The sequence below is a fragment of the Coregonus lavaretus genome (assembly GCF_964263955.1).
Source record: "Coregonus lavaretus genome assembly, chromosome: 26".
Lineage (NCBI taxonomy): Eukaryota > Metazoa > Chordata > Actinopteri > Salmoniformes > Salmonidae > Coregonus > Coregonus lavaretus.
In genome coordinates this window covers 30,080,536-30,100,579 of record NC_140013.1, presented here as the reverse complement: position 1 = coordinate 30,100,579, position 20,044 = coordinate 30,080,536, and the positions used below count along the sequence as shown (strand labels likewise).

The 20,044-nt window shown below is 43.9% G+C and overlaps 1 protein-coding gene, 2 long non-coding RNA genes and 1 pseudogene across 4 annotated transcripts in view; all 4 read right to left on the bottom strand.

The window, feature by feature from the left end:
* LOC311101895 (neurofibromin-like) overlaps nucleotides 1–20,044 on the bottom strand; it is a 178,213-nt pseudogene that overhangs the window by 136,843 nt on the left and 21,326 nt on the right. The gene's annotated exons all lie outside the window — the stretch shown is intronic.
* LOC311101900 lies at nucleotides 953–1,601 on the bottom strand. The gene is made up of 3 exons (XR_014609965.1): nucleotides 1,542–1,601; nucleotides 1,250–1,337; nucleotides 953–1,001 (listed from the first exon to the last, which is right to left on the bottom strand). It is a non-coding gene; the product is annotated as an uncharacterized lncRNA (long non-coding RNA).
* LOC311101453 (uncharacterized protein) lies at nucleotides 2,185–5,632 on the bottom strand (the record flags this gene model as incomplete). Its single annotated transcript, XM_084142612.1, has 3 exons — nucleotides 5,348–5,632; nucleotides 3,570–5,097; nucleotides 2,185–2,199 (listed from the first exon to the last, which is right to left on the bottom strand). Exons 1-3 carry the CDS (start codon nucleotides 5,629–5,631, stop codon nucleotides 2,185–2,187), a joined length of 1,827 nt encoding a protein of 608 aa, XP_083998738.1. The 5' UTR covers nucleotide 5,632.
* LOC311101701 lies at nucleotides 5,876–6,488 on the bottom strand. Its single transcript, XR_014609943.1, has 3 exons — nucleotides 6,385–6,488; nucleotides 6,000–6,147; nucleotides 5,876–5,911 (listed from the first exon to the last, which is right to left on the bottom strand). It is a non-coding gene; the product is annotated as an uncharacterized lncRNA (long non-coding RNA).

The window sequence follows — 20,044 nt, the reverse complement described above, 5'->3', positions numbered from 1 at the left end:
GAAACCAAAATATAACTTTTTGGTAAAAACTCAACTCATCATGTTTGGAGGACAAAGAATGCTGAGTTGCATCCAAAGAACACCATACCTACTGTGAAGCATGGGGGTGGAAACATCATGCTTTGGGGCTGTTTTTCTGCAAAGGGACCAGGACGACTGATCCGTGTAAAGGAAAGAATGAATGGGGCCATGTTTCGTGAAATTTTGAGTGAAAACCTCCTATCAGCAAGGGCATTGAAGATGAAACGTGGCTGGGTCTTTCAGCATGACAATGATCCCAAACACACCGCCCGGGCAACGAAGGAGTGGCTTCGTAAGAAGCATTTCAAGGTCCTGGAGTGGCCTAGCCAGTCTCCAGATCTCAACCCCATAGAAAATCTTTGGAGGGAGTTGAAAGTCCATGTTGCCCAGCGACAGCCCCAAAACATCACTGCTCTAGAGGAGATCTGCATGGAGGAATGGGCCAAAATACCAGTAACAGTGTGTGAAAACCTTGTGAAGACTTACAGAAAACATTTGACCTGTGTCATTGCCAACAAAGGGTATATAACAAAATATTGAGAAACTTTTGTTATTGACCAAATACTTATTTTCCACCATAATTTGCAAATAAATTCATAAAAAATCCTACAATGTGATTTTCTGGAGAAAAAAAATCTCATTTTGTCTGTCATAGTTGACGTGTACCTATGATGAAAATTACAGGCCTCTCTCATCTTTGTAAGTGGGAGAACTTGCACAATTGGTGGCTGACTTAATACTTTTTCCCCCACTGTAAATGAAGACAAAGGCTATCAATTCAATGCAAATATTACTGTATTAAAGGAAATCGCTGTATTAAGCCTGCGTTGAAGACCGTTTGAATGGCTTGGATAGGCCTATGGAGATGGCAGAAAACATCCTGATTAGAAGGGGAGCTTTGTGAGGCTTCTCCTGTTGAGAGGTGGAGGAAAGATCCTCTGGGAGTCCAGATGTGGCAGCATGTGCCACTATGCTGGGCACTACAGAAGAGAGAGAGTTGACATGCACTTTAATTTAGAAATTATGTTATATTGTATTCTTAGTTTCAACTCATTACTTTCACAAATAAATGAGAACCAGCATCTTGAGGTTTAGAAATTAGAAATCATTTTACATAAGATCACTATCGATAATATATAATGTACTGTATATAGGGTTTAATATTTTTGCAATAGCATCTTTGTACACCAATATCTCAAACAGTAAATGTCCTGCTGTATGGACTTACACATGCTATCTTCAGCAGTAGTCTGGTCTTTAGATTCAGAGTGGCAGGAATTCTTCTTGGAATCCTTCTTGTTCCCGATCTTGAATGGCTAAAAAAAGAGTTGAAAGACAAAAACATGTCAAAACAACAGTCACAGCTGAACAACCTCATGGTAATAACAAATCACATCTTACACACCAGCACACCAAGATTTATAAATGGTTTTGGAATTAATGGATGGTTTTACATTTTCTCGAAATAACATTGTTTACTCACATTGACACAATTGTTAACTTAAATAAGTTTGATGTACCTTTAAGTTGATTTTCAGCCTGGCAAGCCTTTGTAGGAAAGACAGCTTCCCTCTGGTAGCCTTCATATCCTCAGCCATGGGAAGAGCCTCAGGCCGGGTGGCTTCGAAATATGTTCTTGAGGCTGCCCTTGATGCCTCGTTACAACTGTGGAGAATCTCCTTGCTCAGAGACTTCACAAGAATCCTACTGAATGTAGAGTCCTGAGTCGACACGGCCAGTTGGAGGATCTTCTCTGAGCCAAACTCCTTCAACAGATGTTTGTAGACGGTGCTGTATATTTTATGACTCTTCAAGTTCTTGGGATAAGCTTGGGTCTCAGAGCAGCCTGACCATGCACAGAAGGCAGCTATAACTTTTGGAATCAGGTCTTGTGATGTGCGTGTGACGTCAACTGGGTACAGATCAGTTTGGGTTTGGATTTTTGACAGAAGTCTCACCACTAACATGCTGATGAGGCCGGTAAAGTCATCATCACTGCTTAAGTTATCAGTGGATGGGGTTGAAAGCGAGACATCTTTGACAACATCCGGGCTGGTTGACTTCTGATCACAAACAATGCTCTGAGCTACACCGGAACAACTGGTGGTATCTCTTTCCTCAGCATCTATGTTGGCCTCAAAGCCTCGTGCAGCATTGGAGGTCTCACTTGTTGCCATGCTGATGGCGGGAAAAGATGGCAGAGGGGAGGACTTAACACTCAGTAGACTGCCTATATCAGTTACAGTTCTGGTTGGAGATGACTCTCTGCTTTGTGCATCAGAAACCACAGAGTCCATGACCTGGCTTACCATTACTTTGTTAAACAGACTGACTGTGTCACTAAATGCTGATGTAGACAAAGAGCATGAAATCCTATCTTCAGATACGCTAGCCGTCACACTGACTCTCTGAGCCCAACTCATTGAAGCTAAAGATGGCACAAGGCTAGGAAGCAGGAGACGCTTCACAGACTCCTCTGCAAACAGCTGAACCAGCTCGTAAGCTGTGGGTTTCCCCAACTTCTTGTCATTCCTCTTCAGTTTAGTAAGGATTGTATGGGATGCACTCTTTCCAGCCGCCACTGTCAGAACCAGAGGGGTCAAGTTACTCTCAGAAATGATGCGGTTGACTTGGTGAGTAAGATCACAGGAGAGAGCACCAATCCTATCCTGAGATATGAGCTCCTCAAGTCTTGCTATTGCAGCTGTTAGATCAGGGTGGGATGCAACCTCCCCTTCTTCCTCTGGATATACATCCTTTAAAATGGTATCCACTATTGCAGACATGCTTTCCCTGGCATTACACACTGATGTTTTTGTCTTAGTAGATTTGCCCATGTCGATGACTGAGCATCTTACAATGGGCTGAGTAGTACTCGCTGGTAATTCAGAAGGGATGGGAATTCCAGGGAGTGCAAATTCCCACTCTGACTTCTGTGATCTGGCAGATGAGGATGACAACGAGGAAGAAGGCCACTGTGGTGCTGGATAGACCAGTTCCTCATCACATTCACTGCTTACCTTCTCAATATCGTCCAGGATCATTCCAACCACATTCTCTATTTGTGAAAGCTCTCCTGCAGTCACCATTTGGTCAGATTTTGACAGCTCTTTCTGAATTGAAACCAGAATATGGCTGAGGGTATTTTTGGCTTGAGCCTTTGTTACTTTGGCTTGCTTTCGCCATGTGAAATAATTCCTAATCTTTGTCTTCACATTGTGGTAAATAGTCTTTGCAGTTGTCCAGATCTTCTTCTCAGATACTTCCACACCAGACTGGGAGCCTTCGGGTGCGGCCTCAGTGTATTCTGAGGTTTTTTCATAACTCTGTTGAAGCATAGAGTCTGCCTGCCATAGAGTAGTAGAAGACTCTGTGCGTGGGAAAAGGCTCTTTATGTCATTTGTAATTGATCCAACGATTTCAAAAGCAGTTAAATCGGTATGCCTCGAGGAAATTGTTGATGTTGCTGGCAACATCTGAGAATCTAGCTGGCTGGAACTGACTTTGCTGGGAAAGCTACTGATTGATTTGATCAGTATTTTTCGCACTTTGTTGGTAGCGTTCATCTGGAACTCTTCACTGGAGAGCTTCTCAATGACTGAGGCTGGAGTATCTCTTAATCCCTCCAACGCAGAGGAACCGGACACAGGCATGTCTTCTAGGTAAGACATGACACCGTCCAAAAAGTCATAGACTTCAAGGGAGTTGTAAAAGAAACTCTCTGCAACAGATGATGTGCATTCCTGATCTGATCTATAGATGTCCACAATCTGGGACAAGACCTCTTTGGTGCAGGGCACCAGGTTTGAATCACAGAGAGACAGTAATGGTTGAGAGTTCTCACTTTGGCATTTACGGAGAGCACCAAGTCCTATTGAGTTGACCTCTTGCAGTATTGCTTCGCTCTTACAGGTTTCAGGTTGCTCTGGTGTTTTCTCTTCTACAGAGCCAGTTGAATCACGTCCATCAGATAAAGAAGATGAATTGCATTCTGATATAGGAGATTCACTCCTACATGGTGAAGGCAAGCTCAGGATTGAAACAGGCAGATCACTGGAGTCAGTGTGCTCCAGAAGCACATCACTGGAGTCAACTTTTTCCATAAGTTCTTTCCCTTGGACTGGAGTTCCACCCATTGTGAGGAACAATGTATTCAGCTTTGCCTGAAGCCTGTCGCAGAGTCTACGAGCTACATGGAAGGGTTTCCTCTTTGTTGTACAGTGTCCTACTTGGGGATCTCTCTGGGTGCTTGTTGGCTGATCTAATTCAGCATGCTGCACAATGTCCTTGACATCTTCAACAAAGTTATCAATTATTTGTGATGCCTCAGAATCTACTTTGGTCTGTATGAGCCCAGTGGCCGCAGAATCAAGGATCCTGTCAGATGGGCCAGATGCATTCGTCAAGCTTGGAGTGGTACTAAACGAATGAGAAGGTTGAACCATACCAGAGATACCGCTCCTAAACCTTCTCACAAGAATTTCACTCACAGCCTTTGAGGCTTTGGTCTTGAACTTTGCACCAAACAGAGTGCCAAGATTTTGCGTCATTTCATTGCAAGATGTACATATTATGTTCAGCTCCTCTGGAACAGGAGAGTCTTGAGCATCCAGGTGCTCCACTGCAAGGTCACTGCCAGATGCCAACATTTTAACTTTCACAGCCACTTCTCGAAGCACCTTAGCCAATTCCGGATCTTCTTTTTCCAATTCATCCACCATGTCTGCGATAACAGTCATCACCTCTTCTGTTGCAGGTGGAATGCACGACTCTAATTCAGAGGTGGAGCTCTGGTCCTCTGGAGTGGCATGATCATCAAAACACTTCTGGACCATGTTGACCATCTGTTCAGCGGCCTGGGTACCAGAAGCAATAGGGGAGGACCGCCCTGAAATGGCTCTGCTGATAGTCATAGAGAGGGCCAAGTTAAGCTGTTTGACCACCACCTTGATAAGACCAACGGTCAGCTCAGGTGGGCAAGAGGACAGGATATTATGGTCAGAGAGTTGCTCCTGGACACTTTTGATGATTCTGTCCTCTGGCATTCCCAGGTGGACTTTCACTGAGGTCTGGGAACTTTAAAACGAACAAACAAAGCATGATAATTCCTGTCTGAACTTGGCAAATCGATCAAGCATTGTAATTTTAGTATTCTAAATATTTACATGTCCTTTTGATCTCTTTTCATGCTCATTAATTCTAATCTGCTCAAAGGTTGATACATTACATTCTGTACTACATTAGATAGCATAAAATGCATTGGCTAACAAACTGGGATAGATGAGCTAGGTGAAATCCATACATGTAAACCTTGAGGGGAACATACCTCTTCGAAGAGGGTGTTAGGGACCTGAGACGTTGAGCCCCTGTGCCGCCCTTATACAACTTCTTCGGCAGATATTTAACTTCCTGGATGAGCTCCAGTCTTTCCTGATCAAAGGCTGTAAAGGATCTTGCACTGCCGCCCCTCTTGGTTGAGTCAGTTTCGTCCTCAGCAAAGCCCGTCACCCCCAGTACGCCGGCCAGGGCCGGCAGCAGGATCTGCAGGGTGGTCTGTGTGATGAAGGTTACAATTGTCTTGCACAATTTGGCAAGCTGTTCCTTCGTCATCTGTTTTGAACAAACAGAACAAAAACAGGCTTTTCAATGGAACTGTGATGTAAAGTATTCTAGATCGAACAGAATGCATTTGATCAACATTGTTATTCTTGTCTGTGACTGAATTCAAAGTTTGATGAAGTCTGACAGAGCAATGAACATGAGTAACAGAATATAACTTGATGGCTAATCCCTCTCTCTGAATTCAACAGATTAATGACACATCAAAGGTCAAAGAAAGATGGAGAAACTTACAGGTTTTTTTTGTCCTTTGTAGATCACTTGCCACTGCCTAGAAAATAAAAAAGAAGTGTTTTAGTTAGTGTTTAGTTCCCACTGCATAAGAGTTCATAAATGTTGAACATGTGAAGTTAACATACTCATCAGTAAGATTGCGCAGGAATGAGATGAGGATTGGGTAGGAGTACTCCATCTCATCCTTGTTGCCTGGGCCAAATGCAGCCTTAACTGCTTTCGTCTCCAGGAGCTCAATTACAGATCCTCTGTCCAGGTGTTTATTCCTGGAGACTAAAGATGTGATTGCCGTAGAGGGAGTAGAAACAAAATTAAAGAAAAATCAGACATGTTATCTCTTAATACTCTGACTTAACTGTTTTAGGCTTTTACAATAGGCCTATTTGAATAAAGCTATCTATGTAACCTTTCTTACTGATTACAGTAGACTACAGTTTCATTGAAAATGGATAACACAACCTGCACATCACAGACAGAATAGAGAACCAATATAGTAGGCTAATCTCTGACCTGCATCGTTGTTGGTGCCCTGCTTCCCTGACTTCTTGCCACTACTCTTCCTTTTTGCCTAGGATAGAACAGAACAGATTGCAGATCTCAAATGATGGCAGACATGTTACACCAGGGCCTGTATACATAAAGTGCATCAGATAAGGTGTGGGCTCAACCTTGCCCAAATAATCGTATTCATTATGATCTCAAATGCAAAACTGATCCTAGATCAGCACTCCTACTCTGAGAAACTTTATGAATCAGGTCAAAGCAGCTCTTAAAACACGTTTTGAAAACGGGTGTATTATTATCATAGAGATATATAGATCTCTATGGTAGTCCTGCTATCAGGTGCAGAGGGCAGCCCAGTAGGCCTATGTGCCCGGTCACTCCTGCTTCTTACCTTCCTTCCCTTCTTGGCCTCCTTCTTGGGCGGGGCCACCGGTTCTTCCTCAACAACTTCCTGTCCTTCCCTCTGAGGATCACCCTTCTCCCTCTGTACTACTTGAAGGACAGACATTCCAATAGGTAATTACATTTTACATTTACATTTTAGTCATTTAGCAGACGCTCTTATCCAGAGCGACTTACAGGAGCAATTAGGGTTAAGTGCCTTGCTCAAGGGCACATTTACATCATTTAGCAGACGCTCTTATCCAGAGCGACTACAAATTGGTGCATTCACCCTATAGCCAGTGGGATAACCACTTTACAATTATACTTTTTTTTTGGGGGGGGTAGAAGGATTACTTTATCCTATCCCAGGTGTTCCTTAAAGAGGTGGGGTTTCAAATGTCTCCGGAAGGTGGTGAGTGACTCCGCTGTCCTGGCGTCGTGAGGGAGCTTGTTCCACAATTGGGGTGCCAGAGCAGCGAACAGCTTTGACTGGACTGAGCGGGAACTATGCTTCCGCAGAGGAAGGGGAGCCAGCAGGCCAGAGGTGGATGAACACAATGCCCTCGCCTGGGTGTAGGGACTGATCAGAGCCTGAAGGTACGGAGGTGCCGTTCCCCTCACTGCTCCATAGGCAAGCACCATGGTCTTGTAACGGATGCGAGCTTCAACTGGAAGCCAGTGGAGTGTGCGGAGGAGGGGGGTGACGTGAGAGAACTTGGGAAGGTTGAACACCAGACGGGCTGCGGCATTCTGGATGAGTTGTAGGGGTTTAATGGCACAGGCAGGGAGCCCAGCCAACAGCGAGTTGCAGTAATCCAGACGGGAGATGACAAGTGCCTGGATTAGGACCTGTGCCGCTTCCTGTGTAAGGCAGGGTCGTACTCTCCGAATGTTGTAGAGCATGAACCTGCATGATCGGGTCACCGCCTTGATGTTAGCGGAGAACGACAGGGTGTTGTCCAGGGTCACGCCAAGGCTCTTCGCACTCCGTGAGAAGGACACAACGGAGTTGTCAACCGTGATGGCGAGATCATGGAACGGGCAGTCCTTCCCCGGGAGGAAGAGCAGCTCCGTCTTGCCAGGGTTCAGCTTGAGGTGGTGATCCGTCATCCATACTGATATGTCGGCCAGACATGCGATTCGCCACCTGGTTATCAGAAGGGGGAAAGGAGAAGATTAGTTGTGTATCGTCAGCGTAGCAATGATAGGAGAGGCCATGTGAGGATATGACAGAGCCAAGTGACTTGGTGTATAGGGAGAAAAGGAGAGGGCCTAGAACTGAGCCCTGGGGGACACCAGTGGTGAGAGCACGTGGTGCGGAGACAGCTTCTCGCCACGCCACTTGGTAGGAGCGACCGGTCAGGTAGGACGCAATCCAGGAGTGAGCCGCGCCGGAGATGCCCAGCTCGGAGAGGGTGGAGAGGAGGATCTGATGGTTCACTGTATCAAAGGCAGCAGACAGGTCTAGAAGGACAAGAGCAGAGGAGAGAGAGTTAGCTTTAGCAGTGCGGAGAGCCTCCGTGACACAGAGAAGAGCAGTCTCAGTTGAATGACCAGTCCTGAAACCTGACTGGTTTGGATCAAGAAGGTCATTCTGAGAGAGATAGCAAGAGAGTTGGCTAAAGACGGCACGCTCAATAGTTTTGGAAAGAAAAGAAAGAAGGGATACTGGTCTGTAGTTGTTGACATCAGTGGGATCGAGTGTTGGTTTTTTGAGAAGGGGTGCAACTCTCGCTCTCTTGAAGACGGAAGGGACATGGCCAGCGGTCAAGGATGAGTTGATCAGCGAGGTGAGGTAGGGGAGAAGGTCACCGGAGATGGTCTGGAGAAGAGAGGAGGGGATGGGGTCAAGCGGGCAGGTTGTTGGGCGGCCTGCAGTCACTAGTCGCAAGATTTTATCTGGAGAGAGAGGGGAGAAAGAAGTCAAAGCATAGGGTAGGGCAGTGTGAGCAGGACCAGCAGTGTCATTAGACTTAACAAACGAGGATCGGATGTCGTCAACCTTCTTTTCAAAGTGGTTGACAAAGTCATCCACAGAGAAGGAGGGGGGGGGGGATTCAGCAGTGAGGAGAATGTGGCAAAGAGCTTCCTAGGGTTAGAGGCAGATGCTTGGAATTTAGAGTGGTAGAAAGTGGCCTTAGCAGCAGAAACAGATGAAGAAAATGTAGAGAGGAGGGAGTGAAAAGATGCCAGGTCGGCAGGGAGTTTAGTTTTCTTCCATTTCCGCTCAGCTGCCCGGAGCTCTGTTCTGTGAGCTCGCAATGAGTCATCAAGCCACAGAGCTGGAGGGGAGGACCGAGCCGGCCGGGAGGATAGGGGACACAGGGAGTCAAAGGATGCAGAAAGGGAGGAGAGTTGAGGAGGCAGAATCAGGAGATTGGAGGGAGAAGGATTGAGCAGAGGGAAGAGATGATAGGATGGAAGAGGAGAGAGTAGTGGGAGAGAGAGAGCGAAGGTTGCGGCGGCGCGTTACCATCTGTGTAGGGGCAGAGTGAGTAGTGTTGGAGGAGAGCGAGAGAGAAAAGGATACAAAGTAGTGGTCGGAGACATGGAGGGGAGTTGCAGTGAGATTAGTAGAAGAGCAACATCTAGTAAAGATGAAGTCAAGCGTATTGCCTGCCTTGTGAGTGGGGGGGGGGTGGTGAGAGGGTGAGGTCAAAAGAGGAGAGGAGTGGAAAGAAGGAGGCAGAGAGAAATGAGTCAAATGTAGACGTAGGGAGGTTGAAATCCCCCAAAACTGTGAAGGGTGAGCCATCCTCAGGAAAGGAACTTGTCAAGCTCATTGATGAACTCTCCAAGGGAACCTGGAGGGCGATAGATGACAAGGATATTAAGCTTAAATGGGCTAGTGACTGTGACAGCGTGGAATTCAAATGAGGAGATAGACAGATGGGTTAGGGGAAAAATTGAGAATGACCACATGGGAGAGATGAGGATTCCTGTGCCACCACCCCTCTGACCAGATGCTCTCGGGGTATGCGAGAACACATGGTCAGACGAGGAGAGAGCAGTAGGAGTAGCAGTGTTTTCAGTGGTAATCCATGTTTCCGTCAGCGCCAGGAAGTCGAGGGACTGGAGGGTAGCATAGGCTGGGATGAAATCAGCCTTGTTGGCGGCAGAACGGCAGTTCCAGAGGCTGCCTGAGACCTGGAACTCCAGGTGTGTGGTGCGTGCAGGGACCACCAGGTTAGAGAGGCAGCAGCCACGCGGTGTGAGGCGTTTGTGTAGCCTGTGCGGAGAGGAGAGAACAGGGATAGGCAGAGGCATAGTTGACAGGCTGCAGCAGATGGCTACAATAATGCAGAGGAGATTGGAATGAAATGAACTAAACATCTGGGAAAGGAGAGAGCAGGCCTCCCTCACCAAAAAAAATTATATATATATATATATACAGTGGGGAAAAAAAGTATTTAGTCAGCCACCAATTGTGCAAGTTCTCCCACTTAAAAAGATGAGAGAGGCCTGTAATTTTCATCATAGGTACACGTCAACTATGACAGACAAAATGAGAAAAAAAATTCCAGAAAATCACATTGTAGGATTTTTAATGAATTTATTGGCATATGATGGTGGAAAATAAGTATTTGGTCAATAACAAAAGTTTCTCAATACTTTGTGATATACCCTTTGTTGGCAATGACACAGGTCAAACGTTTTCTGTAAGTCTTCACAAGGTTTTCACACACTGTTGCTGGTATTTTGGCCCATTCCTCCATGCAGATCTCCTCTAGAGCAGTGATGTTTTGGGGCTGTCGCTGGGCAACACAGACTTTCAACTCCCTCCAAAGATTTTCTATGGGGTTGAGATCTGGAGACTGGCTAGGCCACTCCAGGACCTTGAAATGCTTCTTACGAAGCCACTCATTCGTTGCCCGGGCGGTGTGTTTGGGATCATTGTCATGCTGAAAGACCCAGCCACGTTTCATCTTCAATGCCCTTGCTGATGGAAGGAGGTTTTCACTCAAAATCTCACGATACATGGCCCCATTCATTCTTTTCTTTACACGGATCAGTCGTCCTGGTCCCTTTGCAGAAAAACAGCCCCAAAGCATGATGTTTCCAACCCCATGCTTCACAGTAGGTATGGTGTTCTTTGGATGCAACTCAGCATTCTTTGTCCTCCAAACATGACGAGTTGAGTTTTTACCAAAAAGTTATATTTTGGTTTCATCTGACCATATGACATTCTCCCAATCCTCTTCTGGATCATCCAAATGCACTTCAGACGGGCCTGGACATGTACTGGCTTAAGCAGGGGGACACGTCTCGCACTGCAGGATTTGAGTCCCTGGCGGCGTAGTGTGTTACTGATGGTTGGCTTTGTTACTTTGGGCCCAGCTCTCTGCAGGTCATTCACTAGGTCCCCCCGTGTGGTTCTGGGATTTTTGCTCACCGTTCTTGTGATCATTTTGACCCCACGGGGTGAGATCTTGCGTGGAGCCCCAGATCGAGGGAGATTATCAGTGGTCTTGTATGTCTTCCATTTCCTAATAATTGCTCCCACAGTTGATTTCTTCAAACCAAGCTGCTTACCTATTGCAGATTCAGTCTTCCCAGCCTGGTGCAGGTCTACAATTTTGTTTTTGGTGTCCTTTGACAGCTCTTTGGTCTTGGCCATTGTGAAGTTTGGAGTGTGACTGTTTGAGGTTGTGGACAGGTGTCTTTTATACTGATAACAAGTTCAAACAGGTGCCATTAATACAGGTAACGAGTGGAGGACAGAGGAGCCTCTTAAAGAAGAAGTTACAGGTCTGTGAGAGCCAGAAATCTTGCTTGTTTGTAGGTGACCAAATACTTATTTTCCACCATAATTTGCAAATAAATTCATTAAAAATCCTACAATGGGATTTTCTGGATTTTTTTTTCTCAATTTGTCTGTCATAGTTGACGTGTACCTATGATGAAAATTACAGGCCTCTCTCATCTTTTTAAGTGGGAGAACTTGCACAATTGGTGGCTGACTAAATACTTTTTTGCCCCACTGTATATAACTCTCCCAACTTCCACCTCAGAAACTATAATTGTTTCACTGAACCACCCAAGTAAAACTCTCCCAACTTCCACTTTAGAAATTAGAATTGTTGTAAACTACAGCAGACTGTTATCAGTAGCTGTAATTAAGTACAGCAGCTACCAACCACCTAACGTTAATGCCTCGGATGAGGTTAGAAAAACAGCTGAATGGTAGCAGCTAGCTGGCTCAATCACAGGTACTCTTAAGCATGAAATAACATTGGAAACAATTAACCACAGTTACAAAAAGTTACCAGTAGCTACCCGCTAGCTAGCTAGCTTTGTTGGTCCAAGTAGTGGGTAAGATAGCCTCGTGCTTCGCCGGAGTCCACCGAATACAGTCCTCACCTACAATAATTACCTACAATAACCTTCAATAACTACCTGAGTAAGCTACCTATAATACCAAACTACAATACCTACCTACAATCTAAATACATGGTTTAAGCTTAACTCAATACCATATAAGAAGCCAAGCTTAACTTTCATAACGCAGCAATGATTAAACGTGTTGGCTGGCTAGCAATGGCTACTGTGTTGACTTTGTTTGAAAAACGGCGTCGCTGCGAAAGAATGTAGCTGTTTAAAAGGATATTGTTTTTAGTTGCAACCGTTGCTAATAGCAACTCGCCAGCTAATCCAGGAGGTGAGTTAGCTAGCTAGCTTCGTGCTACACCCGGCACCGCCGAATACAAAAGTAACCTACAATAACTACACAACAGCTATCCACAACAGCCCACGATGCCTACCTATAGTACCTAACTACAATCTAAATACATAGTTTAAGCCTTACTCGACAAAGCCCAAGCTATGTATAAAGCCAAACTGGCAGACTGCAATCAGTAGCCAAAATTAAGTACAGCAGCTACCAACCACCTAACGTTAATGATAATGAGGTTAGAAAAACAGCTGAAGGTGGCAGCTAGCTGGCTCAATTACAGGCACTCTTAAGCGTGAAATAACAATGGAAACAGCTAACCACAGTTGCTAAAAGTTGCTAAAAGTTACCGGTAGCTACCCGCTAGCTAGCTAGCTTTGTTGGTCCAAGTAGTGGGTAAGCTAGCCTCGTGCTTCGCCGGGGTCCGCCGAATACAGTCCTTACCTACAATAATTACCTACAATAACCTTCAATAACTACCTGAGTAAGCTACCTATAATACCAAACTACAATACCTACCTACAATCTAAATACATGGTTTAAGCTTAACTCAATACCATATAAGAAGCCAAGCTTACCTTTCATAACGCAGCAATGATTAAACTGTTGGCTGGCTAGCAATGGCTACTGTGTTGACTTTGTTTGAAAAACGGCATCGCTGCGAACGAATGTAGCTGTTTAAACGGATATTGTTTTTAGTTGCAACCGTTGCTAATAGCAACTCGCCAGCTAATCCAGGAGGTGAGTTAGCTAGCTAGCTTCGTGCTACACCCGGCACAGCCGAATACAAAAGTAACCTACAATAACTACACAACAGCTATCCACAACAGCCCACGATGCCTACCTATACTACTTAATAATATACAGCCCACGATGCCTCCCATGTGGTCACAAATAGTATTTTTGGGAGGAGCGCGGGAAAGGTTACTTGCCCATTCAGTAGGACTAGCCAATATTGAGAGAGATTTCCCCGTCAAACGTTTTCGATAGCCTACCCCTACGCCTTCAATCGAACAATTACACTGCCCATAATTTCATCACTCTCCGCAGGTCAAAACCAATCATTGGTCAAAAGACAGAAACATGTGGTTCTGCCTTTGCAATATTGTCTCTCTTGTGGGTTTATTTAGGTACGACATGTAGGCATACTGTGTAGGATCCAGTTGATTGGTCTGTCCTAGTCATTAGTAGCCTTAGGTCGAACCAAAAATCTTAGACGCTAGTCAACATCTTCTAGGAAGTATTTGTTAATAATATTCATTTCAATATCGTTCTATTCTTTGATTTAGTCCCAATCAAAACCAGCTTTTCAATCAAATCCTGTTATTGGCTGCCAAACCCCACCAAATATGTTATTGTAAGCCATACCGTAGCGAGAGAAAGTGAGAGCTGCAACGTGGACTCGTCCCGTGGCTTCTACGCTTGTATTGACCTATGCAGGGGCACTAAAGCCTGGGCCTGCGGGTGGAGGCAGTAGCCTACAACGCTGAAGGCTACACCGTTTCATTTTATTAACTCACTATATTTACCTTGTCTTCTTCATCCATTTCGATCACCTGCACAATCTTACTTTAATTGTAAGTGTTTCTGTTGCCTACGTCATCATGTGATGCTGTGAGCTAACAAATATAATTTATGCAGTAGGCTAGATAGGCCTGGGCTGCATAACACTGTTAATCTGGGAAAACATAAAAAAAAAAAAAAAAAATGTGTTTACAATGCAAAAATAGCGTAGGTCTACTATTCAAGTCCAGACTAAAGCCACACCTCTTCACACATACTGACCCAGAATCTACATTGTCTTAGCTTTAACCTCTGTTAAATTCACTTCCCTGGTTAGTCTGTCATCATGTTTAGTGTTCTCCATGGTTAGTCTGTCCTTATGTTTAGTGTACTTGAATATAGCCTACTTACTTATTTTAATGTTTGATTTTATTGCTTTTTATCCTGCAGATTTTCTTGTGTATTTAGAGTGACTTTGGGTGTCTTGAAATCTGACTGCCCCTAAATTAGATTGAAAGCTGAACTTGTTTGCCCACATTTTAAAGGCCCAGTGCAGTCAAAACTATTTGATATCATATTGTACAACAGCTGATAAAAGTGTTTTAAAAAATGTGATTAGGGTTACTTCCTGATAGTTCTGGTTGAAAATACAGAGCATGTTCCTCTGCCCAGGCCTTGCTGACACACTCCAGATCTGGATAGGTATTTTGTGTGTCAGCTAACCACATCATATGTTATAGCAATCTGTCAGTCGATGACACAGTGGATGACTTGGCACACAACCATTGGTTGATGCATGCAACAGCTGAGCAGGGGAATGTGACCTATATCTACATGGGACACACTCTTTTCACAGCACTTCAATGCAAAGCGATTTTCGTAGCAGGTTTGGAGAGCATTTTCGCTAACCCTTTTCCTAACCTTAACCTCAGGTTCCTAACCTGCAACGTTAATTATCCTAACCTGCTACGTAAATTCACTTCGATATTGAAGTGCCATGAAAAGAGTGTTTCCCATATCTATACAGCACCTTCTAATCAGCAGGTTTGCATGGGCGGGAGTTTCGGCTTTCCATGGTGACATCACCATGTGTAAATTGGTTTATAGACCAATGACAAAGAGAGTTCCAAGCCTCTCTGCCAATAACAGCTAGTTTTCAGTTTTCCCCTCCACACTGACCACTCCCAGACAGTCATAGCAAAATTCTTGGTTGAGAAAAAATGTATATTACAGTAAGGTACTTAATTGTTACCCAGAAATGATTCGATATTGATTTTTAAAAAACGTCTGCTTTGGTCCTTCAACAGATATCTGCACTACATACTCAGAAATAACAGATTTTTACATTTTAGAATGTATTTTATCAAGAAAGTAAGTTATACATGTATTTTTTTTATCTTACTCTTAATTACAACTCATTTATTTGGCTGTGGTTCATTTGATTTTCAGCACAATCCTGTTTGATAAGTTATAGTATTATAGTGACCTCTTGTGGTCAAATTTCAAACTCACAGCTTAACTAATTAAAATTGAGGTTTTCCATACCCTGTCTTATCAAACAGTGCAACATTTGACTGATGAAATGGCATTCTCCTAAAATTCTTACACTTCTAGATGAGAAATACAAGTCACTATTCCAATACTGTTTGATTCTGCCGTTTTTGAAATAATATGAACAAATATGAGCGCAAATGTCTGAGATTGAGACACCAACTATTAACATTTCAGTTAAAAACCCTTGGATAATTTCAACATTAATTACTTAACATCTATACACATACACACCATGTAAATATCAATAAAAAGAGGCACACATGCTACAAATAGTTAGTGACTACCTACCAGTTAATCAGATTAGATTATTATGAAAAATAATATTGTTATGAGAGACAAATTGCCTTTAGACAACATAAATGACTGCGTCTGGACACAGGTCAAAACTACTCTGCCGAGCTCAAGTAATCTGTCAAGCTCAAGTTACCAGCTATGTATGGTTTCAACAATTACAAGGAGTTATTGAAAAGTATCTTACAAACATTGTTTGAATGTGAAAACTTGTCAGGTTTTCTGAAACAGGTGTATTTGTATTGAAGAACCCTGAGATTGTGGACAGTAGGCCTTGTGTGAACAGGTGGGAACAGACTGAAGATAATGACTGTAAACTGAATGTATACAATTTTACAGAAAAACGTTTTCCTTTCTCTGTCTTTCGAAACTCAGGAACAGTTTGAATATTCTTTATGTAATTTAAACTATGGTATGGATGATAAAGTTGAATCTTTCTCTCTGAATCAGGAGTAAACTTTCATTCTCCCAATTTTTCCCAATGCCCAATCTGAGCAACCTACGCTATAAACCCTGTCTTTCCCATTATTATTTCAAAAGTGGAAAATGCTACAATCGATAATCACACATAATGGGCATTTCACAGCCAAGATTTCTTGATCCGTCCCATCTTGGCCAGTATAACCTTCACCCGGTCCCTCTCTTCCGGAGTCCTCTTGGAGGTGCACTCCACAGTAGAGTCGGTCTCAAAGGAGATGGCTGGGACGTGAGTGAGCAAGTGGCCCCCAGCCTTCTCCTGGGCCATGGGCGTGGGAGTCTGCAGGACCAGCCTTCTCCTGGGCCATGGGCGTGGGAGTCTGCAGGACCAGCCTTCTCCTGGGCCATGGGCGTGGGAGTCTGCAGGACCAGCCTTCTCCTGGGCCATGGGCGTGGGAGTCTGCAGGACCAGCCTTCTCCTGGGCCATGGGCGTGGGAGTCTGCAGGACCAGCCTGCCCCTCAGAGAGTGTTTGAGCTGCAGCAGCAGAGGGTTGTGGTGGTTGTACAGCCCCACAGGGTCGCTCTCGGGCCGGAAGCAGGTGGAGCAAGCGGAGCACAGTACGCAGAAGATGTAGACCCAGCCCAGGTAGTGCAGCACAGGGAAGATGTAGACCCAGCACAGGTAGTGCAGCACAGGGAAGATGTAGACCCAGCCCAGGTAGTGCAGCACAGGGAAGATGTAGACCCAGCCCAGGTAGTGCAGCACAGGGAAGATGTAGACCCAGCCCAGGTAGTGCAGCACAGGGAAGATGTAGACCCAGCCCAGGTAGTGCAGCACAGGGAAGATGTAGACCCAGCCCAGGTAGTGCAGCACAGGGAAGATGTAGACCCAGCCCAGGTAGTGCAGCACAGGGAAGATGTAGACCCAGCACAGGTAGTGCAGCACAGGGAAGATGTAGACCCAGCACAGGTAGTGCAGCACAGGGAAGATGTAGACCCAGCACAGGTAGTGCAGCACAGGGAAGATGTAGACCCAGCACAGGTAGTGCAGCACAGGGAAGATGTAGTCACCAGCAGGATGCAGAAGATCAGCAGCATGGTCAGCCAGATCTTGCCGATCACTGTGGAGTGGTTCTGCACCTCGGATAGGAAGCGTCCGAGAATGGACCAGTCTCCCATGGTTTAACCAGTCTCCCATGGTTTAACCAGTCTCCCATGGTTTAACCAGTCTCCCATGGTTTAACCTGGGGGGGCTTGAGAAGGGACAAGGGTGTGAATCACAACCTCCCAGTCCACTACTACCTAAAACAGTACAATAGGAATGATTTAGACACCAATGTTAATTCTATGTAAAGGAACATTTTCTAGTGTTTTGCAAATGGCTTCTTATCTGATCTACGATGGTTGTATTGAAACTCACAATACAGAAAACCTTTTAATTATGTTGAATAAATACATTTCCCAGAAATGTCACTCATTATCTCATAACTTCTCATACAGCTGTTGATACACGAGAATGATAGAGTATGCCCATATCAATGAGGGGAATACAGTGCAAATTGTAACAGCAGAAAATACTGTTTCCCCTTTCCGTTTATCATAACAATTGAAAATGCAAACAGAGAAGAACAATCCTAACAAAATAGTTAAAAATCCACTCAACCCTGGATAGTTTGTCTCTTTCCAATGCAAATCTGTAAAAAATGCTTTGCCATGTAGTCCGCATTGGCTATAATTAATATAAGTGCTGTTTAATGGACGATTTGAACGGTGTTGAGCCTGGTATGGGAGAATGAGCATATTCAGACATATTCAGCCACTCTATCTGAAACTCTCATTGTGCTGTGGGGATACAAAGGCAGCCAATGTACAGTTTAACAAAGATTTAAAAAACACAATGGGAGGCACCTTTTCTGAAGAGCCGGGAATAGTCAAACAATAACTGCAGGGAACTAACTGGAAAAGGAAAACAATACCAATTTATGCAAAGCTTCTGCTCTTCGCCCGTTTCAAAAAATAAAATTTTGATAAATATTTCGCACTTTTCCAGACTATGCTCAATCAATCTTTGAATTAAATGTGATGACAAAGTAGAGGAATCATCCAGCAGTTTTAGGCTTATAGTCACCAGTTATGACTACAGCATTTGTCTTTCTCTAGGCCACTAGCCTTAGTGCTTTGCCCCATCCACTTATAGGCCTGATCTAACACAGAGATACAAATCTCACAATACATACAGTTCACTAAAATGGTCTTCCAGGAACTGTCTGGACTAAACAGGACTGTGGTATCCCTTCAAATGGTATTCTGAAGACCCTATAAGCAGCTTGCATCAATGATGTATGGATCCAATCCAAGTCCACAGATTAAACACACAGAACAGGTTATATCTCCATTAAAATAAGTATGTTTAGAGTCTATCCATCCACTTGAATGTCCATCATGGGATCCAATGTAAAGACCAAGCCTCAGTATCCTCCGCAGCATCCATGTCTCTGCTTCATCATGGTGTGGTCCATACACTGTGGCTTTGGAACAGAGGACATCAGGACCATTCCCCTGCAGTTTGTGAGGGCACGAATTCAATTGTTACTTTGTGTGGTTGGGCTGAAAGGCTGGATTAGGTCTGGTCCGTGTGTGTGTCATATGTAAACTACAGGGCAGCCAGTGCCAGTGGGCCAAATATGATAAATAACTGAATGATTGATCGAGTTCATCTAAATTAGAATATTGAGGAAGCATCTGGCTTTCTGAAAACACCAACCTGTTAAAGACAAAGACATTGCTAACTAAGCACTAAGGATTGTCATGCCTAGAACTGTAGACCCATTGATAATAAATAAACCCTTTATAGGACCTATAAACTGTAGATGCTTCAGAAATTATTTATACGCAAATCTCATGCAATATAAAGTTTTGCACTATTGAGTAGACAGCTGATGTACCTACTGTAATGTCATGATGAAAAAAATTATAATGTATGCACTCACTAATTGTAAGTCGCTCTGGATAAGAGCGTCTGCTAAATGACTAAAATGTAAAGATCATGTACCACTTAGCAGATCAGTTTATGTATGTACATTTTTTTTACATTTTAGTCATTTAGCAGACGCTCTTTTCCAGAGCGACTTACAGTTAGCGAGTGCATACATAAAAAAAAAAAAATCATACTGGCCCCCTGTGGGAATCGAACCCACAACCCTGGCATTGCAAGCGCCATGCTCTACCAACTGAGCTACACGGGGCCCAGTATAGGAAATGGCTTTATTTAAAGGGCCAATGCAGTCGTTTTTATCTCAATATCAAATCCTTTCTGGGTAACAAAGTACCTTCCTGTGATTGTTTTCAATTAAAATTGTCAAAAATAAACTAAAATAGCTTCTTAGCAAAGACCAATTTCTCAAGCAGGAATTTTACTAGTACTGTGTGGTCTGAGTGGGGAGGGGAAAATGTAAAATGAGCTGTTATTGGCAGAGAGGTTTGGAACTCTCTTTCTTTATGGTCTATTAACTAATTAAGTGTTGACACCAGGCAGGCCAAAACTTCATCCCACCAAAACAGGCTCAGATTTCAGGCGGTCTTTTCGAACAGCTCTTACACTAAAAGGGCATTATCATCATTTGCACAGTATTATTCCAACCACATAGTGTGCCTTCGGAAAGTATAAAGACCCCTTGACTTTTTCCACATTTTGTTACGTTACAGCCTTATTCTAAAATTGATTAAATAAAACAATTTCCTCAGTAATCTACACACAATACCCTATAATGACAAAGTGAAAACAGGTTAAAAAAGAATCATATATATATTTAAAAAACAAAACAGAAATACCTTATTTACATAAG